Source organism: Convolutriloba macropyga, chromosome 14, assembly GCF_964194025.1.
Source record: "Convolutriloba macropyga chromosome 14, txConMacr16.3, whole genome shotgun sequence".
NCBI classification, from domain to species: domain Eukaryota; kingdom Metazoa; phylum Xenacoelomorpha; order Acoela; family Convolutidae; genus Convolutriloba; species Convolutriloba macropyga.
This window is the reverse complement of record NC_134481.1, coordinates 3,040,713-3,062,043: the sequence shown is the minus strand read 5'-3', so window position 1 is coordinate 3,062,043 and position 21,331 is coordinate 3,040,713. Positions and strand designations below refer to the sequence as shown.

Here is a 21,331-nt window from a genome sequence, read left to right as displayed (position 1 = left end):
TTGATAGATGGTAAAACTCATAAATCTTATAAAAGAGCTCTACAAGAATGAGTTCAGATGTAAGATGCATTTGTAACAGGCTGTCGACAATTTGGAAATGCCTTTTTATTTTTCAGACGTTTTTAGTGATGTGTTCTCATGTCCTTCTCGCGTACAGTACATCTTCATACGTTTTTCGCAATCGTTTGACTCCAAATCTTGGCTTTTTCATCGCAGGAGGTATTGTGTTGCCAAACTTGGCTGAGTTATATAATTTCTGCTCCTGCAAATTTTTTTAAAATCCCCAATTTTTCAAAGATTTACTTTTTTCTGAATACAAATTACCATTGCCATCATCAAAAAGGAATTTTTCAATCCATTTTCTGCAGGCCTAATAAAAGTTTTATCCGACTTTTTCCGTTATTACTTTTCGTTTATAACTTGTTTTGAACCAGTAAAAATCAGTATTTGACTTTTTTAAAATATAGTTTTTCTTTCAACTCTGAAACAGTTTTCTTTGGTTAAATTTTGATGCGTCACTTGATCTCAATTTGACCAATTAGGCCTCACCGCCTCTCAAGGCTGAGGGGAAAAAAAGTTTTGACAAACTCCTTGTTTGGTTCATTGGCTATTTTCAGCGTTTCAAAATAACAAAAACACGCTTCTTCTTTGCGGTCTGCATGCAAATTTAGGGTTTTATCTTCTCCTGCGACCTTAAAGGCGGATAGGAAAATTAATTCTCTATGAATCTCTCTATCTCTCTCTTTCTCTCTCTCTCTCTCTCTCTCTCTCTTATCTCTCTATCTCTCTCTTTCTCTCTCTCTCTCTCTCTCTCTCTCTCTCTCTCTATTTCTCTCTCTCTCTCTCTCTCTCTCTCTCTCTCTCTCTCTCTCTTGGCGATACCTAATTTTGAATTGCTATTATGATCTGTTTAAAAGACTGTTTAGTACCCCAGCCGAAACCGAATGGTTATCTTGCAAGATTCTGGCGGATTCTGCCAGAATCTTGCAAGATTATGCATAATCTTGCACGATTTCTGTCGGAATCTTGCAAGATAACCATTTTTCTATAGCTATAGCTTCAAAGGGTTCAAAGGCTGTTATATTTCAAAAGCTCGTCTTGGTCACAGATACTGGGAAATAGATTCGTTACTTGTGGGTACTCGGTGGTTCGTCAATTTTGACTCTGCCCTATTTGAAATGTGAACAACACTTTGCCATAAATATCAGAACAACGCAGTGCAGCGTTCATTTTCATTCAGCGCGGATCAAAAGAATTCAGTATGTTTTGGGTTGTTTTGAAACTGAGGTAATACAATTTCGAGCTAGTATTTTCAGCACCAATTTTCACAAATCTATACTGAGAAGTTCTAGATAAGGTGAAGTTATTTCACATGAATGGGTTGTGAATATTTTAGGTTAAATCCTAATTTCTATAAAGCATCATTATACTTGCCTTAGTTTGATTGATTCCATCAGTTTCAGGTCAGTGGATGTTAGAATCAAGTTTCGAAATCAATAAAAAAATAATAACGCAAGAACAAAGTTAGTACTTAATTTAGTTTTGTTACATATATTTTTTGAGTAATTACAAGAGTTCAACACGTAGTTAAGTTGTTTTGATGTCGATGTTTTAACTTTAAGCCTAAGTTCTAAAATTCTCGATATATTACAAAAAATACACCAATAGCATATTCTGAAAACATGAGACATGGAAAAATTGATAGAAGGTTTTTCCGACGGACTCAGTGCCTTTTCGACAGAATTATCAGGCTCCGTGACCGTGACTTAAGATCGGTATTGCCGGAAGACGGAAGAACAAAAACGGTAAATATAATCAACTTCAAATCTTCCTTTCGGGTCACACATCAACTAAATCTTAGACTTCAGATAGGTCATATATAATCCTTACTGATCACACTGTCAATTATGATTTGAGTATTCTAAGTAGCCATGCTCTCATCATACAAGAAATCAAAACTGCCAACCAAAATTCGTCAATTGTAAGTATTCGTCAAATACCGAAAAAGTAAAAAGAATGCTGAGTTTTTTTTTGCACTATCATACTATATCGTAGACTATTTGAATGCCTTCCCAGTAATCATTTAAAAATCTTACAGAAAATGAAAAATGTAAAGACGTTGAGTTTTGATCCAAACTTATTACAAAAAAAAGTTTACTGTATATGAACTGTATATGTTTATATACAGTCCAAACTTAACACAAAAAAATGTTTACTGTATATGAACTGTATATGTTTATATACAGTCCAAACTTATCACAAAAAAATGTTTACTGTATATGAACTGTATATGTTTATATACAGTCCAAACTTATCACAAAAAAATGTTTTCTGTATATGAACTGTATATGTTTATATACAGTCCAAACTTATCACAAAAAAATGTTTACTGTATATGAACTGTATATGTTTATATACAGTCCAAACTTATCACAAAAAATGTTTACTGTATATGAACTGTATATGTTTATATACAGTCCAAACTTATCACAAAAAAATGTTTACTGTATATGAACTGTATATGTTTATATACAGTCCAAACTTATCACAAAAAAATGTTTACTGTATATGAACTGTATATGTTTATATACAGTCCAAACTTATCACAAAAAAATGTTTACTGTATATGAACTCTGTATGTTTATATACAGTCCAAACTTATCACAAAAAAATGTTTACTGTATATGACCTGTATATGTTTATATACAGTCCAAACTTATCACAAAAAAAATGTTTACTGTATATGAACTGTATATGTTTATATACAGTCCAAACTTATCACAAAAAAACGTTTACTGTATATGAACTGTATATGTTTATATACAGTTTAAACTTATCACAAAAAAATGTTTACTGTATATGAACTGTATATGTTTATATACAGTCCAAACTTATCACAAAAAAATGTTTACTGTATATGAACTGTATATGTTTATATACAGTCCAAACTTATCACAAAAAATGTTTACTGTATATGAACTGTATATGTTTATATACAGTCCAAACTTATCACAAAAAAATGTTTACTGTATATGAACTGTATATGTTTATATACAGTCCAAACTTATCACAAAAAAATGTTTACTCTATATGAACTGTATATGTTTATATACAGTCCAAACTTATCACAAAAAAATGTTTACTGTATATGAACTGTATATGTTTATATACAGTCCAAACTTATCACAAAAAAATATTTACTGTATATGAACTGTATATGTTTATATACAGTCCAAACTTATCACAAAAAAATGTTTACTGTATATGAACTGTATATGTTTATATACAAAAAAATGAACTGTATATGTTTACATTGGGCACAGTGTAGGCGGAGATAGTGACAATGATGGTTGTATTGTTTTATTATAAATTACAATTTCTTCGCTTTTTAATGACGATCATAGTTGAGTTCTTAAGTTTCATGCAATGATCAATCTGGTTTAGGTTTATTAATAAATTGCTACAAGTTAATTATGTTCAACTAATTACATGAAAATTGCCAAACAGAAATAAAAACTTGTTGCTTTGTTGTTTTTTTCTTTCAGAAAATTGTTCTGCAAATGTAAAGCTTGCAGCTTTAGACCTGACTAGAACACGCATAATATTGACTTAACTCTAAAAACTTATTATCTATTCGCTTATTGTTATTGATGACTTTGGCCTCCTAGTCAAATTGGCGATAGATTTGTTTGTTTGTTTGTTTGTTTGTTTGTTTACAACCAGATTCTCTCTTTTGATTGATTGCTGTTGAGGAAATCCTTAATGCGTTTATTTCTCCATTTTTATGGCACACAGTTTAAATTCTTTTTATTATTACTTCAAAGATCCATCTACAAATTTCCATTGATATGAATATTTGCTCATAAACATAATTCACCGTTGCAAAAACTACAAAATTTCTATTTTCTATTTCTGAATTCCTATCGAACAATTTTTAATCAACAACGATTAATCGATCGAAAATCAAACAATATTGCAATCAAATGAAATTTTATTTGACATGTTAATTTATCCAAAATCTGACTCTATCTCTCCTTACAGGATTTCCAGGACTTAAATCTTTGTTTTACTACTTTGTAAAATTTGCGCTGGATTTGTTTTGTTGTTTTCTTTTCTAATTTCCTGGTAAACAACCAGACCCTTTCCCATCACTCTAGTATTCCCTCTTTTCTTTCCATTCAATCTTTTGTTCATTTTTTATTCACGGCCTTTTCGCACCATTTTAATCTTCTTTAATCTTTTCGCCTCCCTTCAGTTCTGCTTTGAATAATACACTGTAAGTTTTTAGCGACGATTCAATAAGAAGAATTGGCTAAATTGTCAAAATTTTACAAAATTTGACCAAAAAATGGTAAAATGTTAGGCATATATTCAATATGAAACAAATAATTTCAAATAAGAACCGTATAATTCATTGTTTTTTTTACTTTTTGCTGTTCAACTGTAATTTTGCTTAATTTGTTTGAGTACCGATTTATGTTTTCTCCTTTTATAGTTCAAATAAAATTTTACATAATTTCATTTTTTTCTTGCCCGTATTTTTTCGTTTGTCTAATTGACCTTTCGTGTAATTGTCTAAAATTGCCCAGTGTGGTTATGCGCGTATGAAGTGCGTATATACGTATAAATTTGTCTTGAAAAACGCGTGTGAACAATCTTCAATTTAGCAAATTAAAAAGCCCGAAAGCTACCCCCTCCCATTCTAGTAGGCACACCTTTTCTAATGTATAGTAACGAACCACTCTAGTCGCAGTGCAATAAACTAAATGGAAGCAATATTGTTCAATCTGCTTTATTACACAAATGTGTGACATTTTTATTAAACCTAAAAACAAAACGGATTCTATCGATCCCCTGCAGAAAGGTACACATTTTTACATCGTACTTTCATTTTGTTCATAAAAAAATGCATAAATCGGTTTGATTTATGTTGACAGATTAAATGCTTAATTTTTCAACCATTTTCTCTTCATTTTTTAGAGGGGGAGGGAGCTCGGAGGTGATGAAAAACGCTAAAAAGGGGTTAAAATTTAAAAAATTAGGAGTAATAAATTTAGGACTAGTACTTTTCTCCTCTTTTTTTTTGGGGGGGGGGGGGTAGGGGGAGGATTATGGAAAGATACGAGCATTGAAACACAACAAGGTGGGTGATATTAGATTTTTAAAAAATACCTAGGTTTAATGTTGTAGTAAAAAAGTAGTAAATTTGGATGTGTGTTTGTGTGTGTTTGTGTGTGTGTGTGTGTGTGTGTGGGGGGGGGGTGTTCGATATGGTTTGTGGGTACAGGAGAGGGAGAGAGAGTAATTTGACATTGAGTGGGCGGCTGTTGATGATGTTGTTTTGTTGTTGATCTTTGGGAATTACTTATCATTGATTGCTTAGCGTTGATTGGACATTCTTTTGCACCTGCGTTGGTCTCCCTCTCTTACGTACACTTTTTAACTCATCTTCATTTCCACCATTTTCCCTGTTTTTTTTTCTGTGTTTTCTTTTTACCGCCGTCTATCCTGGCTTGTTTTCCTCATCCTTCTTACGCTCTGATAATTATTGTTCTATAAGTGTCATTAAAAATTGAAAGCTTAGATCGATTGCTTTTCAAAACACTCAAAACACGCAAGCTACTCAGCCATAAAACTCAACAATCATACCAATATTACATTGAAAAAAATCTATTTTCTATTTTTAAAAAATTTTCTAATCGCAATTTTTTAATGAATTCGTTGAAGGGATTTTGCCGACATCATTTCTAAAACATTTTTATTGACTTAACTTTTGACAGCTTGGAATTTTTCGCCTTAAAAGCTTTCTTCTTTATTATACTTTTGGGTGTAGTTAAAAATCTCTCCTTTTGATGTCACATTTTTGTCAACTTGTCGCCTCAGAACTTTTCCCCTTTTTTCCACTAGAGCGTGCATAGACACGGTTACCATTACAGTTTAGTTATTACGTATATATAACCTTATAACTATATTATTTCCCTTCACTGCTTAAAACTGCAGCAAAAACGGTTTAAAAACCGGAAAAAAATGAGATAAAATGGTATAAATTAAGAGCAAAACGCGTATATTTAAGTGCATACTTAAGAAATAGTGAATTTTTAAACTGTGCACCACCGTTTTTTCCTCTCAGATGAAGAAATAAATGCTTTTACGGGCATATCTTATCTTAAGCATACAGTTTTAATTGCCATTAGGAGAAGGGGTAGGCGTTCAGCTTTTCCCAAGTTGAGAAAGGTGTGAAAACATAAATTAAATGGAATTGAATTGAATTTTTTCAACATTTCTTACTTTATTTGTTTCCACTTTGTGAAGTGTTTTCACGTGTTTAGATTGTAACGGATGCATTTTATTTACGGCGTGAAATATGTGCTCGCCTTTTTTATTTTGTCAATCGACGTAAAAATGATACGTCGCGAATTTATCCTTTTATTTTACAAAAAAAACGCAATCTATTATACGCATTGTAGATTTTTTTCCACAAAACGCCGCAGTTTTTAACGTTCCGTCAAATTGGGATTCTTTTCTTTTCAAATTTATTGGAGCGAAAGTGTCAATTAGTTTAATTGTTGAGTAATTCTAATTTTCCCGCCCCTCAATTGTGTTTAAAAAACCTTCTGGTGCTAAATCAACCATACTAACGACGTTATTCTATTCCCTTTTTCCCACTTTACCATAAAAAACAAGGAATTGCAAATTTTAAGCGCAAATTGTCTAGCGTAATAATTGTGCGTTCTTATTTTTATGTTACACTATTTAGCATAAATTGATGCTTAATGCATTTTTGACGGTTTCAATTTAAAATTCCCTCCCTGTAAAATTGAAACTATTGTTAATACGAAATATAAAAACTTATTCTTGTAAAAATAATTCGATTGGTTTCTTTTTGTTAAAATTGTGCTTTTCCAACAAGCTTTGTTTCCCAAGTTTAAATTATTTATTTTGTTATAAAATAGCTGAATGTTTATCCAATTACGAATTCTTTCACTCAAACTTGAATAATTCATTTCACAAGGAGCGTTTTCTATGGAAAATGTAAGTTCTATTTTTCAATAACCTCTTCTAAATTACTACCCTTAAATTAGAGTTATATGTTTGTAATTTCACCAAAAAGTGAAACAATTTTATGGAATAATGAATTCCATTTTTAGCGTTGATTAAACGCGGGTGGGTTGTATTCTCGGGTAATATTAGTTTGGGTTTTAGAATTTATCCGCTCATGCGCTGCAATTGTTCTCCCGAAAGATAAACAGCCCTGGTGTGTTAGTTTTATCAAAACCAGCTTCACACTCATAACCACAGGGTTAACTTATAACTTATTGGTTATAACTTATAGGTTATGAGATAGTAAAGAATCTATCCTGCTAATTCTGTTTAATTCCAAAGTATTCCCAAAATTCATGTTAAATTTCTTCCACATTTGACAGACAAATAAATACTGATATACTATTTTGGTAAAGGGCAAATTTTACCCAATTACACGACAACCCATTGAGAATAAAATTTACCGCTAAAAAGGAAAACCCGTAAAAAGTGCACAGCTAAAAAGTTAATAAATTGATCTTAGAAGTCCAATAATAACGGATAGAAATTGCGGCTACAAATATTAATTGCATAAAATAGACCGCATATTTGCTTCCAAAAAGTTATTTTGGTAAGTATAATATCAATTTAAAAAAAACTACAATACTTTTCTTGAACAAGATAAATCAATATATAAACGAATAGGTTAAACATACTCATAACGAAATATAATATCTTTCATAATTCATATAGACATCAATTTAATTTGATTCTGCTGCCAACTTGCAATCATATTTTTTGTTAGTTATTTGGAATCATATAAATTTACAAATAATATTGTAAAATATCAAATTTACAAATAAGAAATTAACTCCAACTGCACTTTCTACTTATCGAAATAGTTTTGCAAATATAATCCGGGAGCAGTTTAAGATAGCCAAAACTATTATTCAAACGGGAATTTAGTTTGTGATCATATTTAATATCAAATCTTGTTTCAAGTCTCAAATCTAACCTAAACACACTGCTAGAACTCTTTGAAGCGATACAAATTTTCATTCAGTATCACATTTACTTATTTATAGCCAAAGTTGTCGACATTTGAGGAACGTTAATCGAAAGTATCACCAAATTACGAAAAGTTAATAGCTTTTGAGTTCTTTCATATATTCTCTTTTATTGCCATATTATTTATTGTTGCCATATGTCTTCAAAAATGTCTAATCTCAAATGATAAATTGCTTCAGATTACCTTTCAGTTTCTGATCCCGTTCTAGGAAAATTTTCAGGTAAAATTTTATTCTTAACAAAATAATTCTCTATAGTGCCGGTATCAAAATAAAATAAATTGTCTCTGACTTTTTAAATCCATCTAATGTTTTTTTTACAAATAATTGTATTTTTTTTAAAACTTTTAAATATCATCACACACCTTCAATTTTGGAACGATAGAAGCAGAAAGTACTCAGTGGTACACTTTCAAAAACTTCTCAATATATTTCTGTAGTTGAATGGTAAATATTGTTTCAATAGCTTCACTTTTGTTTTATCTAGATTACTTTATCGCTTCCAAGATAGTTTATAACAATCTTGAAAAAAATTTCACCTGTTTTTATCTTCAGAAAAGTAATGAAGTTTTTTTTAACCGTTCTTAGATATTTGATTGTAGTATGGCTAAGATAATCAGGAATAATTGTGCCTAGCTTGGGAAAGAGCTCTTAAAACACTTGTTTTGATTTTTGTATTTTTATGAACTGCTTGAAATTTTTTGATGTTGCAACCGAGTTTTCTAAACGATATTAAAATATTGGTGCAAAGGACAGTTTTCATATGAACTGCCTCAACAGAAAAAAAGTATTGAGTTGCAATTGGTAATTATTTGACGCTTTATATTTTTCATTACTACATCAACTGTTTTCGGGTATTCCCATAAAACAGAAGAAAGTTACAACGACCACTTTTTTAATTCGTTCAGTTTTATTTAACTGCAGCTTGTTGAAAAAAATCCGGGAGGCTGTGCAGTTGAGGAAACAAAACAAAATTGTTTTAAAACAGAAAAGGTCAATGTGTAAAAAAAATAATTCCCAATATTCAAATTAACAAAATTCTAGATTGTTTACTTAAAACATGGAGGGGTTTTATCATTAATATCGAAACAAAACATGAACCCAAAAAAAGTTTTCTGGAAACGTGTTTTATCGATTTTTTGGTTTATAATGGCGAAATGTGAACTAGGAACGTTATATATATATATATATTATATATATATATATATATATATATAATATATATATATATATATATATATATATATTATATATATATATATATATATATATATATATATATATATATATATACATATATGTATATATATATATATATATATATATATATATATATATGTAAATGGATTAAAACTAAACATGGTTTCCACCATCTTGGTTTTGCCGCACTTAGGGGAGGTTAAAAGTTCCCATTTCATAATTCGCCTTTATCGACCAAAAAATCGTTATGAAAAGTGTCCAGAAAACTTTCTGTGGCTTTGTGTTTTGTTTCGATACTAATGATACATCCCCTCCTTGTTTTAAGTCATTGCATATTTTTATGCATTTTTTGAATTCTTGTTTTAAGTCATTGCATATTTTTATGCATTTTTTGAATTCTTGTTTTAAGTCATTGCATAATTTTAGGCAATTCTTGATTTCTTGTTTTAAGTCATTGCATAATTTTAGGCAATTTTTGAATTCTTGTTTTAAGTCATTGCAAAATTTTATGCAATTCTTGAATTCAGTGGAGAGAATGGTCAGTACTTTTTCACGGGCCTGAAAAAAAGTTGTTTGTCTGCAATATTTTGTATGAATGCAGTTTATGCCATTTTTGTACCTCAAGAACTGCCATTTCAACAGTGACCAAAAACAATTGTTTCTTGTTCCTAATCACTCGAGTTAGCTAAACGCTCGACAAATCATCCCATTAGATCTCTTAATCACAACCGCACAATTGGAAAAGTATTATTTGTTTGTTCAATGTCTCTGAATACCCATAATTTGCAAAGTCCCATAATTACAAGAATGTCGAGCTTTTCTTTTTATATAATATTTTACAATAAATTACTATCGTTGGTGAGAGTTCTAATAGTTTTGAACTGTTTTTTCTGATGCAGTAGTTTTCAACTATGATATCATCATAACTGGGAGGGTACAGTTTCCTTACATTTCATTATCAATCAGTATCATTTCCGTGACCCCTTTTGAAGATGAACAGATTCGAGTGAATATGTGCTTGAGTTCTTTAAACAGTTGTTACAAAGCGAGAAAATGAAAATCTTCAATTTTTAGGCCATGATTAAATTGAATTACATAATACATTATCAACTGGTTCCACAATTTTACGCTAATTGTTTGAAGCTTTATATTTTTTAGCACTACGTCAACTATTTTCAGGTATTCCCATAAAGAAGAAGAAAGTAACAACGACCACTTTTTTAATTCGTTCAGTTTTATTTAACTGCTGCTGCAGCTTGTTGAAAAAAACCGGGAGGCTGTGCTGTTGAGGAAACAAATCAAAACTGGTTTAATACAGAAAAGGTCACTGTGTAACAAAATCTTAAAGTATCTCAATTTCAAAGTTAACAAAATTCTAAAGTGTTTACTTAAAACATAAAGGTGATGCATCATTAATATCGAAATAAAAAATGAACCCAAAGAAATTTCTCTGGAAACGTGTTTTATTAATTTTTTTGGTTGATAATGTTGAATTGTTAACTAGGAACTTTATATCTATACATATATAACAAAAAACCGAAGAGATTGACTGATTTCGTTTGAAATATGATATTACAGAATGCAACCGTATTCGACTTAACTTTGAAATTGGTCCAGTTTTGTTCAAAGTATGAACGTATTTTGCAATAAAAAGTCACTTAGCAATACTATGAAGCATACTTATTGTATTTTAAATAGCTAAAATGAGCTACTTTTTCCTTTTTTTGAAGGTTGCTTTGAAATCAGATGAAACACTTCAAATTTCTAGCATCTTATTGGTACTTGCATTCATGAGCATTGCATTCACGTGTTTGTCGAATGAAATTCAAAACTTTTCATTATATTTATGTAGTCAGTTAGTTGGGTCCTGTGTCTCCCATAATTTTTTTTTCTTGAATAAGAATGTACTCATTTAAAAAAATTGACAATCAAGTTTTTCAAATTTAAAAAATGAGGAATTTTTTTGATTTTCTGCATTTTGATTGTACTTTTTATGCTAGTATTGACATCAATTTTCACTGAGCATTTTGACTCACTCTATTAGAGCCTTCTCAGCTCGCATTAAGAGATTAGTTTTTAGTATTAGTTTGAAGACGGGCAAAAGCAACCCTTTCTGGTACATCATTATTTGAGAAAATTTACAGAACGCAATTTCTTTTTAAACTTTTAATGCTGGGAAATTTTAAACGCTAAAAAGACACACCGAACTAAGACTTCTTGTTCACAGTTTAGGCTTTTTTTCGAAAATAATCATTTCGTTGGTTTTCCGTATTTAAGCAAATTTGCACAAAATCGGCGACAATGCGAAAGTCGCGGACCAAATTGACATTCCTCATCAGTAAACTCGGCAGTGAATTCTAGCGCCAATAGCACTGCAATAATTGGCGCTCAAAATCGAAGGAATAGATAAGAGTCGGCGGTGAGATCAAAGGATTCGAATCAATTACGCTTGTCGCTAGTATTTGTGCACTGTAAATTGAGAACACTTGCTACCTTTTTACCGAAATTTGAGGCTGCCGGAGCTTTTGGCGCTCACTTACGTCCTTATCTTGAAACATGTGCTCAAATTAATGGCGTAAAACAGTGACTAACCTTGCATATAATTTCGAGCAAATGTGGTTTTTTGCAGGGTAAGAATTAAAAGGACAAACATTATTTAGTAACCCAAAGAATTAATTAACACCTGGTGGAGACTGTAGACTAAAGTTTCATATTTTTGTAGGAAAAAAAATCTCACAGTTTTAAATATAAGTAAGTTTTGTTGTTTTATGCTGTATAAATTGGCTTCCAATTACTTTCAAAAAAATTTTGAAAGCTAAAATTAAGAAGCTGGGGACATTTAAAATCCTAATGCTGTAAAAATCGATAATTATTTTCAAAGATGCTGTAAAATTCGGCTTCTTATTACTTGCACTGAAATTTTCCGATATAACTATCAAACTGAGTACACTTGAAATCTTAATACACAGATTCGCAACAGTTCTTAAATTCTGAATTTGTTTTCAGCAAGATCATCAAATTTCAAAACTAATGCAGTTGATTAAATAATCGGGATTGGGGTTTAGGCTTTCTCACAAAAAGTTTTGGTTGCTCTTGTTTGTATACATCAGCCCAATCCTTCACAAAATGAGCACACAGTGAGTTCATGAAACGCAAACATCCGAAGATTTGAATGAAAAGTACTGAAAACTATTTTTTTCTTATGCAAAAACAAACTGAGAATTAGTCAACTACTCACTGAAAAAATTGCTACCGGAAATTCTTCGAATGAACTCTGAGAATTTGCCGCAAAAACAGGGAGAAATTATGAAAAAGAATATTTAGCGATTAAGAAGTTTCCGCGTGAATAATGGATATGGCTTAGAGAAAAAATTGTTCAGTTAATTTTGAATCACTAAAAAATAGTTTCACAAGCTGGTTTTCTTTTTCAAGGAACCATTTCATCACATAACGCGCAAATGTACAAGCCCTATCATTCAAATTTAGTATTATTAAAAGAATTTAGAATATGATGCAGAAAATGACCAAATTGAGGAGAGCATCACTCAATGGACGGGAGAAAGCATCCCTCTCTGGTACATCATTCTTTGAGAAAAATAACAGAACATAATTTTTTTTCCAGATACTGCTGGAGAATTTCATTTGCTAATAAGACAAACCGAAACCAGAATTCTTACTCACAGTTTAAAATTTTTCGACAATAATAAATTTTTTGGTTTTCCGTACTTAAGCAAATTTACATAAAAATGGCCACAATGCGAAAATCACAGACCAATTTGCCATTCCTCGTCACTAAACTCGTCAATGAGTTCTAGTGACAACAGCACTGCGACAATTGGCGACTAATCCCTCAAAATCAAACAACTAGATTAGAGTGGGCGGTGATATCAAAGAAGTAGAATCAGTTACGCTTGGTTTTTTGTTTTCGTGGTCGGTAAAGTGAGAAAATTTGCGACCTATATACCACAATTTGAAGTTGCTGGACCTTTTTGCGCTCACATACGTCCTTTTCCTGAAAAATGTGCCCAAAAAACATGCGTAAAACAGTGACGAACTGAGCATAAATGCACGAGCTATTGTGGTATTTGCAATCTGCAATGTAGTGATTAAAAGAAAAAAATTTTTTGTAACGTGAATCCCTAATTAATAACTGGTGGAGTCTGTAAAGTAAAATTTCAAATTTTTGTAGGAAAAAAAATAATTTCATCTCCTTGTTTTAAAGATAAGTAAGTTTTGTTGTTTTATGCTGTGAAAATTGGCTTCTAATTACTTGCAAAAAATTTTTGCTAAAATTAAGAAGTTGGGCACGCTTAAAATCCTAATGCTGTGAAGATCGGTTTCTAATTACATTCAAAGATGCTGTAAAAATTGGCTTCTTATTACTTGCACTGACATTTTCCGCTATAATTTTGAAACTGAGCACACTTGAAATCTTAATGCACAGATTCCCAACAGTTTTTAACTTCAGTTTTTAACTTGGTTTTCTCTTTTGAAAAGTTTTAGAGAAGTAGTCAACTACTCACTGAAAAATTTGCTGCCCGAAATTTCCCGAATGAAAAAGGAATATAGACTATGATGCAGAAAATGAGCAAATTGAAGAGAGCATCCCTCAAACGACGGGAAAACGCATCTTTCTCTGGCACATCAATCTTTGAAAAAATTAACAGATCACAATTTTTTTCACTGCTGAAAATATTTTTAGGCTAAAAAGACAAAAAATGCTGCAATTTTTATTTTATCTACTGCTGATAAATTTTATAAACCGAAAAGGCAAACCAAACTAAGACTTCTTGTTCACAGTTTAAAATTTTTCAAAAAAAATTACTTTTTTCTGCACAAAATCAGCGACAATGCGAAAGTCATGGACCAGCTTGCCAATCCTCGTCACTAATCTCGGCAGTGAATGGTAGTGGTAATAGCACTGAGAAAAATTGAGCCTATTCCCCTCAAAATCCAAGAACTAGAATAGAGTCGGCGATGAGATCAAGAGAATAGAATCAATTACGCTATTCGCTAGTATTGTTGCACTGTAAAACGAGAAAACTTGCAACCTATATACAAAAATTTGAATTTGTCGGACATTTTCGCCCTCACTTACGTCCTTATCTCAAAGCATGTGCTCAAAATACAAGCATTAAACATTGACGATTCGAGAGTATATACTGGAGAAAATGTGGTTTTTGCAATGTAATGAAGAAAAGGAAAAAATAGGTAACCCAAAGCGTTAATTATTACCTGGTGGAGCCTGTAGACTAAAATTTCATTTTTTTCTATAGAAAAAGAGTAATATTTATTCTCGTTTTTAAGTTTAATTAGGTTTTGTTGATTTATGCTGTGAAAATCGGCCTCTACTTACTTGCTACAAAATTTTTTGCTAAAATTAAGAAATTGAGCATACTTCAAATCCTAATGCAACAGGTTCCCAACAGTTTTTCACTTCTGAATTTGTGTTCAACAAGATCAAAAAAATTCTAAGCTAATCCATTCGATTAAAAAAATCAAGGTTTCACACAGTAAGTTTGGATTCCTCTTGCTTGTAGACATCAGCTCATTTCTTCACAAAATTGAGCACACGGTGAGTTCTTGAAACACAAAAGACCGCAGAGTTGAATAAATACTACTGATAAATATTTGGTTTTTTCTTGTGAAATGAAATTGAGAAGTAGTCAACTGCTCACTGAAAAAATTGCGGCAAGAAATTTTTGAAACGAACTCTGAGAAGCTGTCGCAATATTTTGGAGAAGCTATGAAAAAGAATAATTAGCCATTAGGAACATTCGGCGGGAATAGAGGATATGGTTGAGAAAATAATTGTCTAATTAATTTTGAACCACTGAAAGAATAATTTCACAAGTTTGTTTTTTCCAAGGAACCGCTTCATCGGATAACCTGCAAATGTACAAGCCCTATTTTTCAGTTTCAGTAATATTAAAAAAATTAATCTATGACACAGAAAATAACCAAACTGAAGAATAGCAGAAAATATTTTTTGTTCAGAATTGTTTGTTTTTGGAAGATTTGCAAAAGAGACTCAATCTTTCACCAAAAGCAGCAAATTTTTACTCTCAAGTAATTTTTGCAATGTCAGTGCAGAGTTAGCCCAAAATTTACTGAAAACTCGTACCGAATAATTTAATAATCTTTATGTTATTTTTATGTCATTGTGGTTACTTTGACAGTTTGAATTATATCTTTTCCATCATAAATCAGTTAAATTAGTTTTTTTTTCATCAAGAAGACATTTAAAAATGAACAAATTTTCTTTTCTCATTCCTTGAAAAACTGAACACCGGAATTTTTGGTTTAAAGAAAAACAAAAAAAATTCTATCAGAATAATGTCCATTTGACAAGCTTTCTAAAGCCACCACTCTTAGCTTTGCGGGCAAAATATGTCAAGACACACACACGCGCACGCACATACACACAAACACACACCCAAACACATGCACACACAACACAATCACGTGTTTCTGGCGATCCTTAAACATGCAGCCTACACGACCATGCTTAAGTGCCTGATCTGTAAAGGTTTTTTTTGCTCATCAAGCATACGGCTGAGCAAAAACAATTGAGACAAAAAGCCATCGACCAATATTCGTATGTAGCCACTACGGATAGACAACAGTAACAGGCGTCGGTAGTGCAAGGGATTACACCTGTGTGTGTGAAGCGAGGGGCATGGGTTCGAGACCGACCCGGTGTAAAAAATGGCCTCTGTTTTTGGTCTCAAAAATGGTGAATCTTGTTTTTCATCCACTACTGTGTTTCCTTCTTGCTACCTTCTTTAATTCCCTTCTTATTGATTCTTCTTTATCTAATATCTTAATTGTAAGTCGCACTTGAACGCAGTGGTTAACGACGCTCCTATCTTCACATGTTTTAACGATCCTTAAACATGCCGCCTACACGACCATGCTTAGGTGCCTGATCGGTAAATGTTTTTTTTTTGCTCATTAAGCATACGGCTCAGCAAAAACAAGTTAGACAAAAAGCCATCGACCAATATTTTTCGTCTTAGTCGCACTTGAACGAAATGTTTAGCAGCGCTCCTATGTTCACATGTTTTAGCGATCCTTAAGAATGCATCCCACACAATCATGCCTAGGAGCCTGCTCTGCATTAGCATACGGCTTAGCACAAACACGCGAAACAAAAAAGACATTGATAGAAATTTCGCTTATGTAGCAATGGAATAGAGCTATAGCTGTCAAGCGACGGACATGGGTTCAAGCCTAAGTAGGGGAGGAAAAGGATCTATAATGTACTCTGAAATAATTTTGGGATTTGGTTGTCTTTTGTTGTAGAAGTTTTGGTTGTCGAAGCTCAATTTATGCTAATTCATTGCGCTCGTTTAACATAGCGCACCTTAATTACAGCAAAGCCAAAATTGTCGCTTAACAAAATTTTGCTGTTAAATAAGGTAATGGACGCCAAAAATACGCGTCGGTAGCCTAAGAAGCAAGAGCTGTGGCTGTTAAACGAGGGGCTTGGGTTCGAGCCCGAGTTGCCACGAAAAAATCCTTTATTTTTTTTAACCTGCTCGGATATGATTTTGTGATGCTTTTGCGGGCTTGCTAGTCAATATATTAATTGTATCTCAAATGCAATGTCACCATGTTTAACTCCTCATCTTCTTACGTTTTAGCTCTCCTTAAACACGCAACCTAACGTAGTGCAAGCGTTTTGAGACGCGCTTAGGCTTCATGTAGAGGCGCGTTATCTGAAAAAGTCTTTACGTTCTTTGATCATGCAACATAGCAGAGCCAAAAACGTAGTGGGACAAAAAATTGCTGCTAGGGTAATGGACGCAAGCAAAAAGCATCAGTGGCGTAAGCCGTAATACCTATGGTTGTAAAGCGAAGGCATGAGTTCGAGACCGAGTTTTTGCGAAATAGAAGCCTATAGTTTTTTTAAACCATCTATTATTTTAATTGATTTTGCAATGTTTTTGCTGGCCTGCTAGTTTGGCTCAAAATAAAAACTAAAATGCATATGACTTTGAACGTTTCATTTCTGGCGGTTGTCTTCTTGCTCTGTTATTTTTCTACAAAATTTTTATCTTTTGGAAGAAAAACATTTTTTGGAAATTAATTAACAGTAATAAACAACAGTTTTCAATAAAGTATTCAATACGTCTTCTTCTCAATTACTTTTATATCGCACGCACCAAAAATCAAACAGAACTGTGAACAAAAATTTGGTTTCATTTGTACGAAATTTTTACTTTTCCTTTTAAATTTGAGGAGCTCTTACATCTTACACATTGTTCACTACTTCAATCCATTTCGGTCTGCTTTGAAAATTGTCAGTTAAAAGCTCTCCAAATTAGCTTCAAAAAGTAAACAAAAACAAGAGGGAAAACATAAACATCAATACACCACAAAAACGCACTCCAATTAATAGCACGTCTTTAATCTAATGCAGTAGCTGTTTTCCCCCGCGAGGTACAAAGATTATAGACTGCAAAATAATAAGGGATAATATTTCATATTTTAGCAAATTTTCGGTGCTAATTAGAAACATTTTAGCACGGGAAATACCACAAACAAAAGCGGGTATGATGTTTTAAATTGCACTCATATTTTCTTGTCTTTGAGTTGAAAAGAGCAGAAGAGGCTATAAGAGCGAAAGAGAGAAAGAGAACAGCGGAAAACAGATTTATTTGTTCACTCTTTTCCACATTTTTCCATTAATTTTCTTTCTTTTCCCCCGTTTTTTTATTAGTGTCTTGTCCGACTATCTACCCATCCATCGAAATATCAGTTAGTGGTCATCTTTTATGCTATACACGTACCACCACACACACATACATACACATATACATACATACATAGATAGATATATATTCATACACCTTTATTGAACAGGGCGGCGGGCTAGTTTTGCTTAGTTAGCCCGTTTTAACCCAACCAACCGACCACTTACAACCCCCCGCTCCCTACACATCTGCACCCCTCATTACATATTAGCCCATACACCCACCCACACACATGGGTACATACATAGCAATATTACCCTCGAAGGACTGAAAGTGAACAACTTATTTCCTTCATCAAATCTTTTCCTCTTCAAAAATTCACCCCGTTTCCTTTCCCTCTTACCTCTATAATTCCAACCCCCCCCCCCTCCCTAACTTCTCACACAACCAATACCCGACCCATACCTCGCAAATATTTGGGCAACCATTTTACCCACCGCTGTGCTCGCCCCGCGTGACTAAATACCCTCGTGTTTGTCTGTTTGCTCATCAAATACAGCCGCCCCCACCCCCTACCCTCGCACCACACCAACTTTTCCTTCAATTTTTGGACCCAGAAAATTTTTAATGGATATTTTTGGGCTATGGTTTCACAGGGGCCATAACTAACATAACACGACCTGCTTTCTTTTCCATTATTTGTACATCTGATCCCAAAAATCTTCATTTTGTTCCCAATTTTTCCCATTTTTCCTCTATTTTTTTCCTCTTTTCCATTAAAATTCCTCCGTGAAACCTAATTTTATAGCTTTCTGCATACACGCAACAGTATAAACTGCGTTTGAAGAGAAGCTAAAGTGTATAAAACTGAAGCAGCATCTTTTATGGTAAGTTCTTGTCAGTTTTGTGACCATCATTAACTTTCTGAGGAAAGGAAATTAGATGGAAAATTTGTTCACTAACAGCCAGTCATTTCAAATTTCATTCAGCATTCATTTTTAGGGACCTCTATTCCCCCTAAAAACTGTAACGGTAAATTTTCCCGGTATTAAAAGCTAAGATCTTATCAAGCGGAAAATGTTCTTTGTCTCTTCATAGAGCTAAGATTGCTTTTAAAGTTATGATTATTGCCTTTTGTTTAAAGTTCAAAACCACAAATACACAATTTAGATTACATATTTCAATTTCAAACTGATCAAACTAACTAAAACTTTACGAATCAATTTCATATTCACGAGAGTATAGATTTTAGGATTTGAGGAATATTTACATTGGTTTTTGGCTTAAACTTTTGCTAAAATGTGGTTTAGAAAATTGATTTTATTTTGAGGAATTTTGTAGAAATAAACCCGTCAAATTTATTGCATTCGGGCAGACATATATTGTTTGTTTCTTTGATTATCCCTGTCAAAATTGACACCAAATTGATTTTGTTCGAAACTATTCCCAGCTTTATTTCTCTATACCCTTTACGGCTTGTTTGTAAGTTTGCAAGAAATGTATTAATTGGAATTAGACTTCGAGACTGAAGTTGAAATTTATTGCTGATTTTATGGTAATTTTGGAGTCATTTGGGCGAATTGAACCGCTGGGTCAAAACAAACAACGTAATAATTGAAGCGTAGCGATCAGTGACCCCTTTTTTGTAAATAATTTAACCTATTTTCACATTTTTTGACAGCTTTCAAAATTCTTAGATTTTCATGAGCAACAAATGCGGCTAACATTAAAGATATCATATTTGAATAAACAGCGTTTTGATATTAAAAAAAAACAAACGATTGTTTAGTTTCGACAATTTGGTTAAAACAAAGCAATTTGCCATTTTAGTCAAAGAATATTTTGAGCTGAAATTTAAAGCTGCCCGCTTTACATGTAAGTTATTTTTATTAATACATGAAACAGATACTTCAAACGCTCATTAAAAAATATCCTAAAAAAAACATTTAACCAATTTTGTTTATCTCAAAATTAACATATCTTGATAAAGAGAGTGAAGCGATTTGAAAAACTGGTTCAACTTTTTAAGATCGGAGTTTGAGACGAAGAGAGGACAAGAGTGAAATGTCGAGTGGAGGTGGTGGAATAAGTGGAGGTGGAGGTGGAGGTGGGCGGATGGTTTCAGCTGCTCCACCCTCCAAGTGCTGTTGCTGCAAAACCAGAGACGGAGTTGTCATCATCGGAATATCTATTCTCGTAAGCCACTTTTTTTTAGTCTTCGAACGAAAAAATTATAGAAAATACAGTTTAACAATGTTCAATGTGGTTGAACTAGAATACTATAAAAAGAAATATAATTGCTCTCAAGCAAAGAACAAAAAAAATGGAGCAATTTTTTTCACGTGAAAAGCGGATCGTTATCTCAAGCAACACAAGCTATTAATTAAATAAGGCAAAACAGACCTTCTCCGCTTTTCTTGAGAAAATGAAGACTTCTTCATCGCAGTTTTCCATAAAATAAAAAGAGCAGATATTTGTGGATTAATATGATTGAAATTTAAGTTTTCAGATTCAACATAACAAATTTTTGTCAAAATTGGCAATCAGATCAATTTATATTATAATTCATCAAATAATTCTTGATTTTAGATAATTATTAATTAGATCCTCAGCTCTTCTCAGTCCCCAGAACATATAAATACAATTTATTTCCAAATTCTCAAGAACTCTGCTATACAATGAATAGACATATAAATCGAGGAATCAAAGCATGCTAAACGAGGAACAAATTGAGAGACCCAGATACACCATAGTACCAAAAAGCGGCGCAACACCATGATAATTTTAAAAAAATCGGCGCAAATGTCGAATGATACAACGTTTTGAGTTCAAATAAATTCTCTCTAGTAACAAGAAGTAACGCTTTTAGTTTTCGTACTATATGGCAGACACTATATGAACTTTTCAGACACATTTTTAAGGACATCTGAGTTAAGTTTTTGACAACTTTTTTCCAATTTTTCATAAAGAACTCTCAGTTTGCGTCACTCCTGCTTGACAATTGCCCATTAATTTTCAATTGGATTCAAGATGGGATCATTTGACAACCATTCCAGTACCTCCCGCTCCTTTTTTTGAAAATTTTCATGACAATATTTGCTTTATGATGCACAGAAGCATCATCTTGATGAAAAATAAGTTTGTGGAAAAGCTATTCAAGGATTCCAAGCAAACTAGGCCCCTTAGCTTGTTTGATCGTCTATGTAACAAACAGGGTTCACTCTTCTGATTTTTTGTACCCCACGAGATAAGTGATTACTTGTGTAAACTCAAAATGTTGCCAAGAAATTTTATTTGATTTCTCCGAACAACTCGAACAATTCCTTCGCTAGAGATGTCCTGAGC

The 21,331-nt window shown here is 32.5% G+C and overlaps 1 protein-coding gene across 7 annotated transcripts in view; it reads left to right on the top strand.

The window, feature by feature from the left end:
* The first annotated feature begins 4,167 nt into the window (after positions 1-4,167).
* LOC142353722 (uncharacterized) overlaps positions 4,168-21,331 on the top strand; it is a 39,747-nt gene continuing 22,583 nt past the window's right edge. The window contains exons 1-3 of one of the 7 annotated variants that reach the window (XM_075406058.1): positions 4,168-4,188; positions 6,559-7,032; positions 20,016-20,182. In XM_075406058.1, the coding sequence (XP_075262173.1) occupies positions 20,051-20,182 (132 nt within the window). In that variant the 5' untranslated portion in view covers positions 4,168-4,188; positions 6,559-7,032; positions 20,016-20,050. Of the gene's footprint in view, positions 4,189-4,774; positions 4,865-6,558; positions 7,033-7,521; positions 7,652-7,871; positions 8,310-17,355; positions 17,733-17,870; positions 18,874-18,903; positions 19,469-20,015; positions 20,183-21,331 lie in introns of those variants that run through there. The other 6 variants (XM_075406057.1, XM_075406062.1, XM_075406060.1 and 3 more) reach the window with 6 other exon arrangements.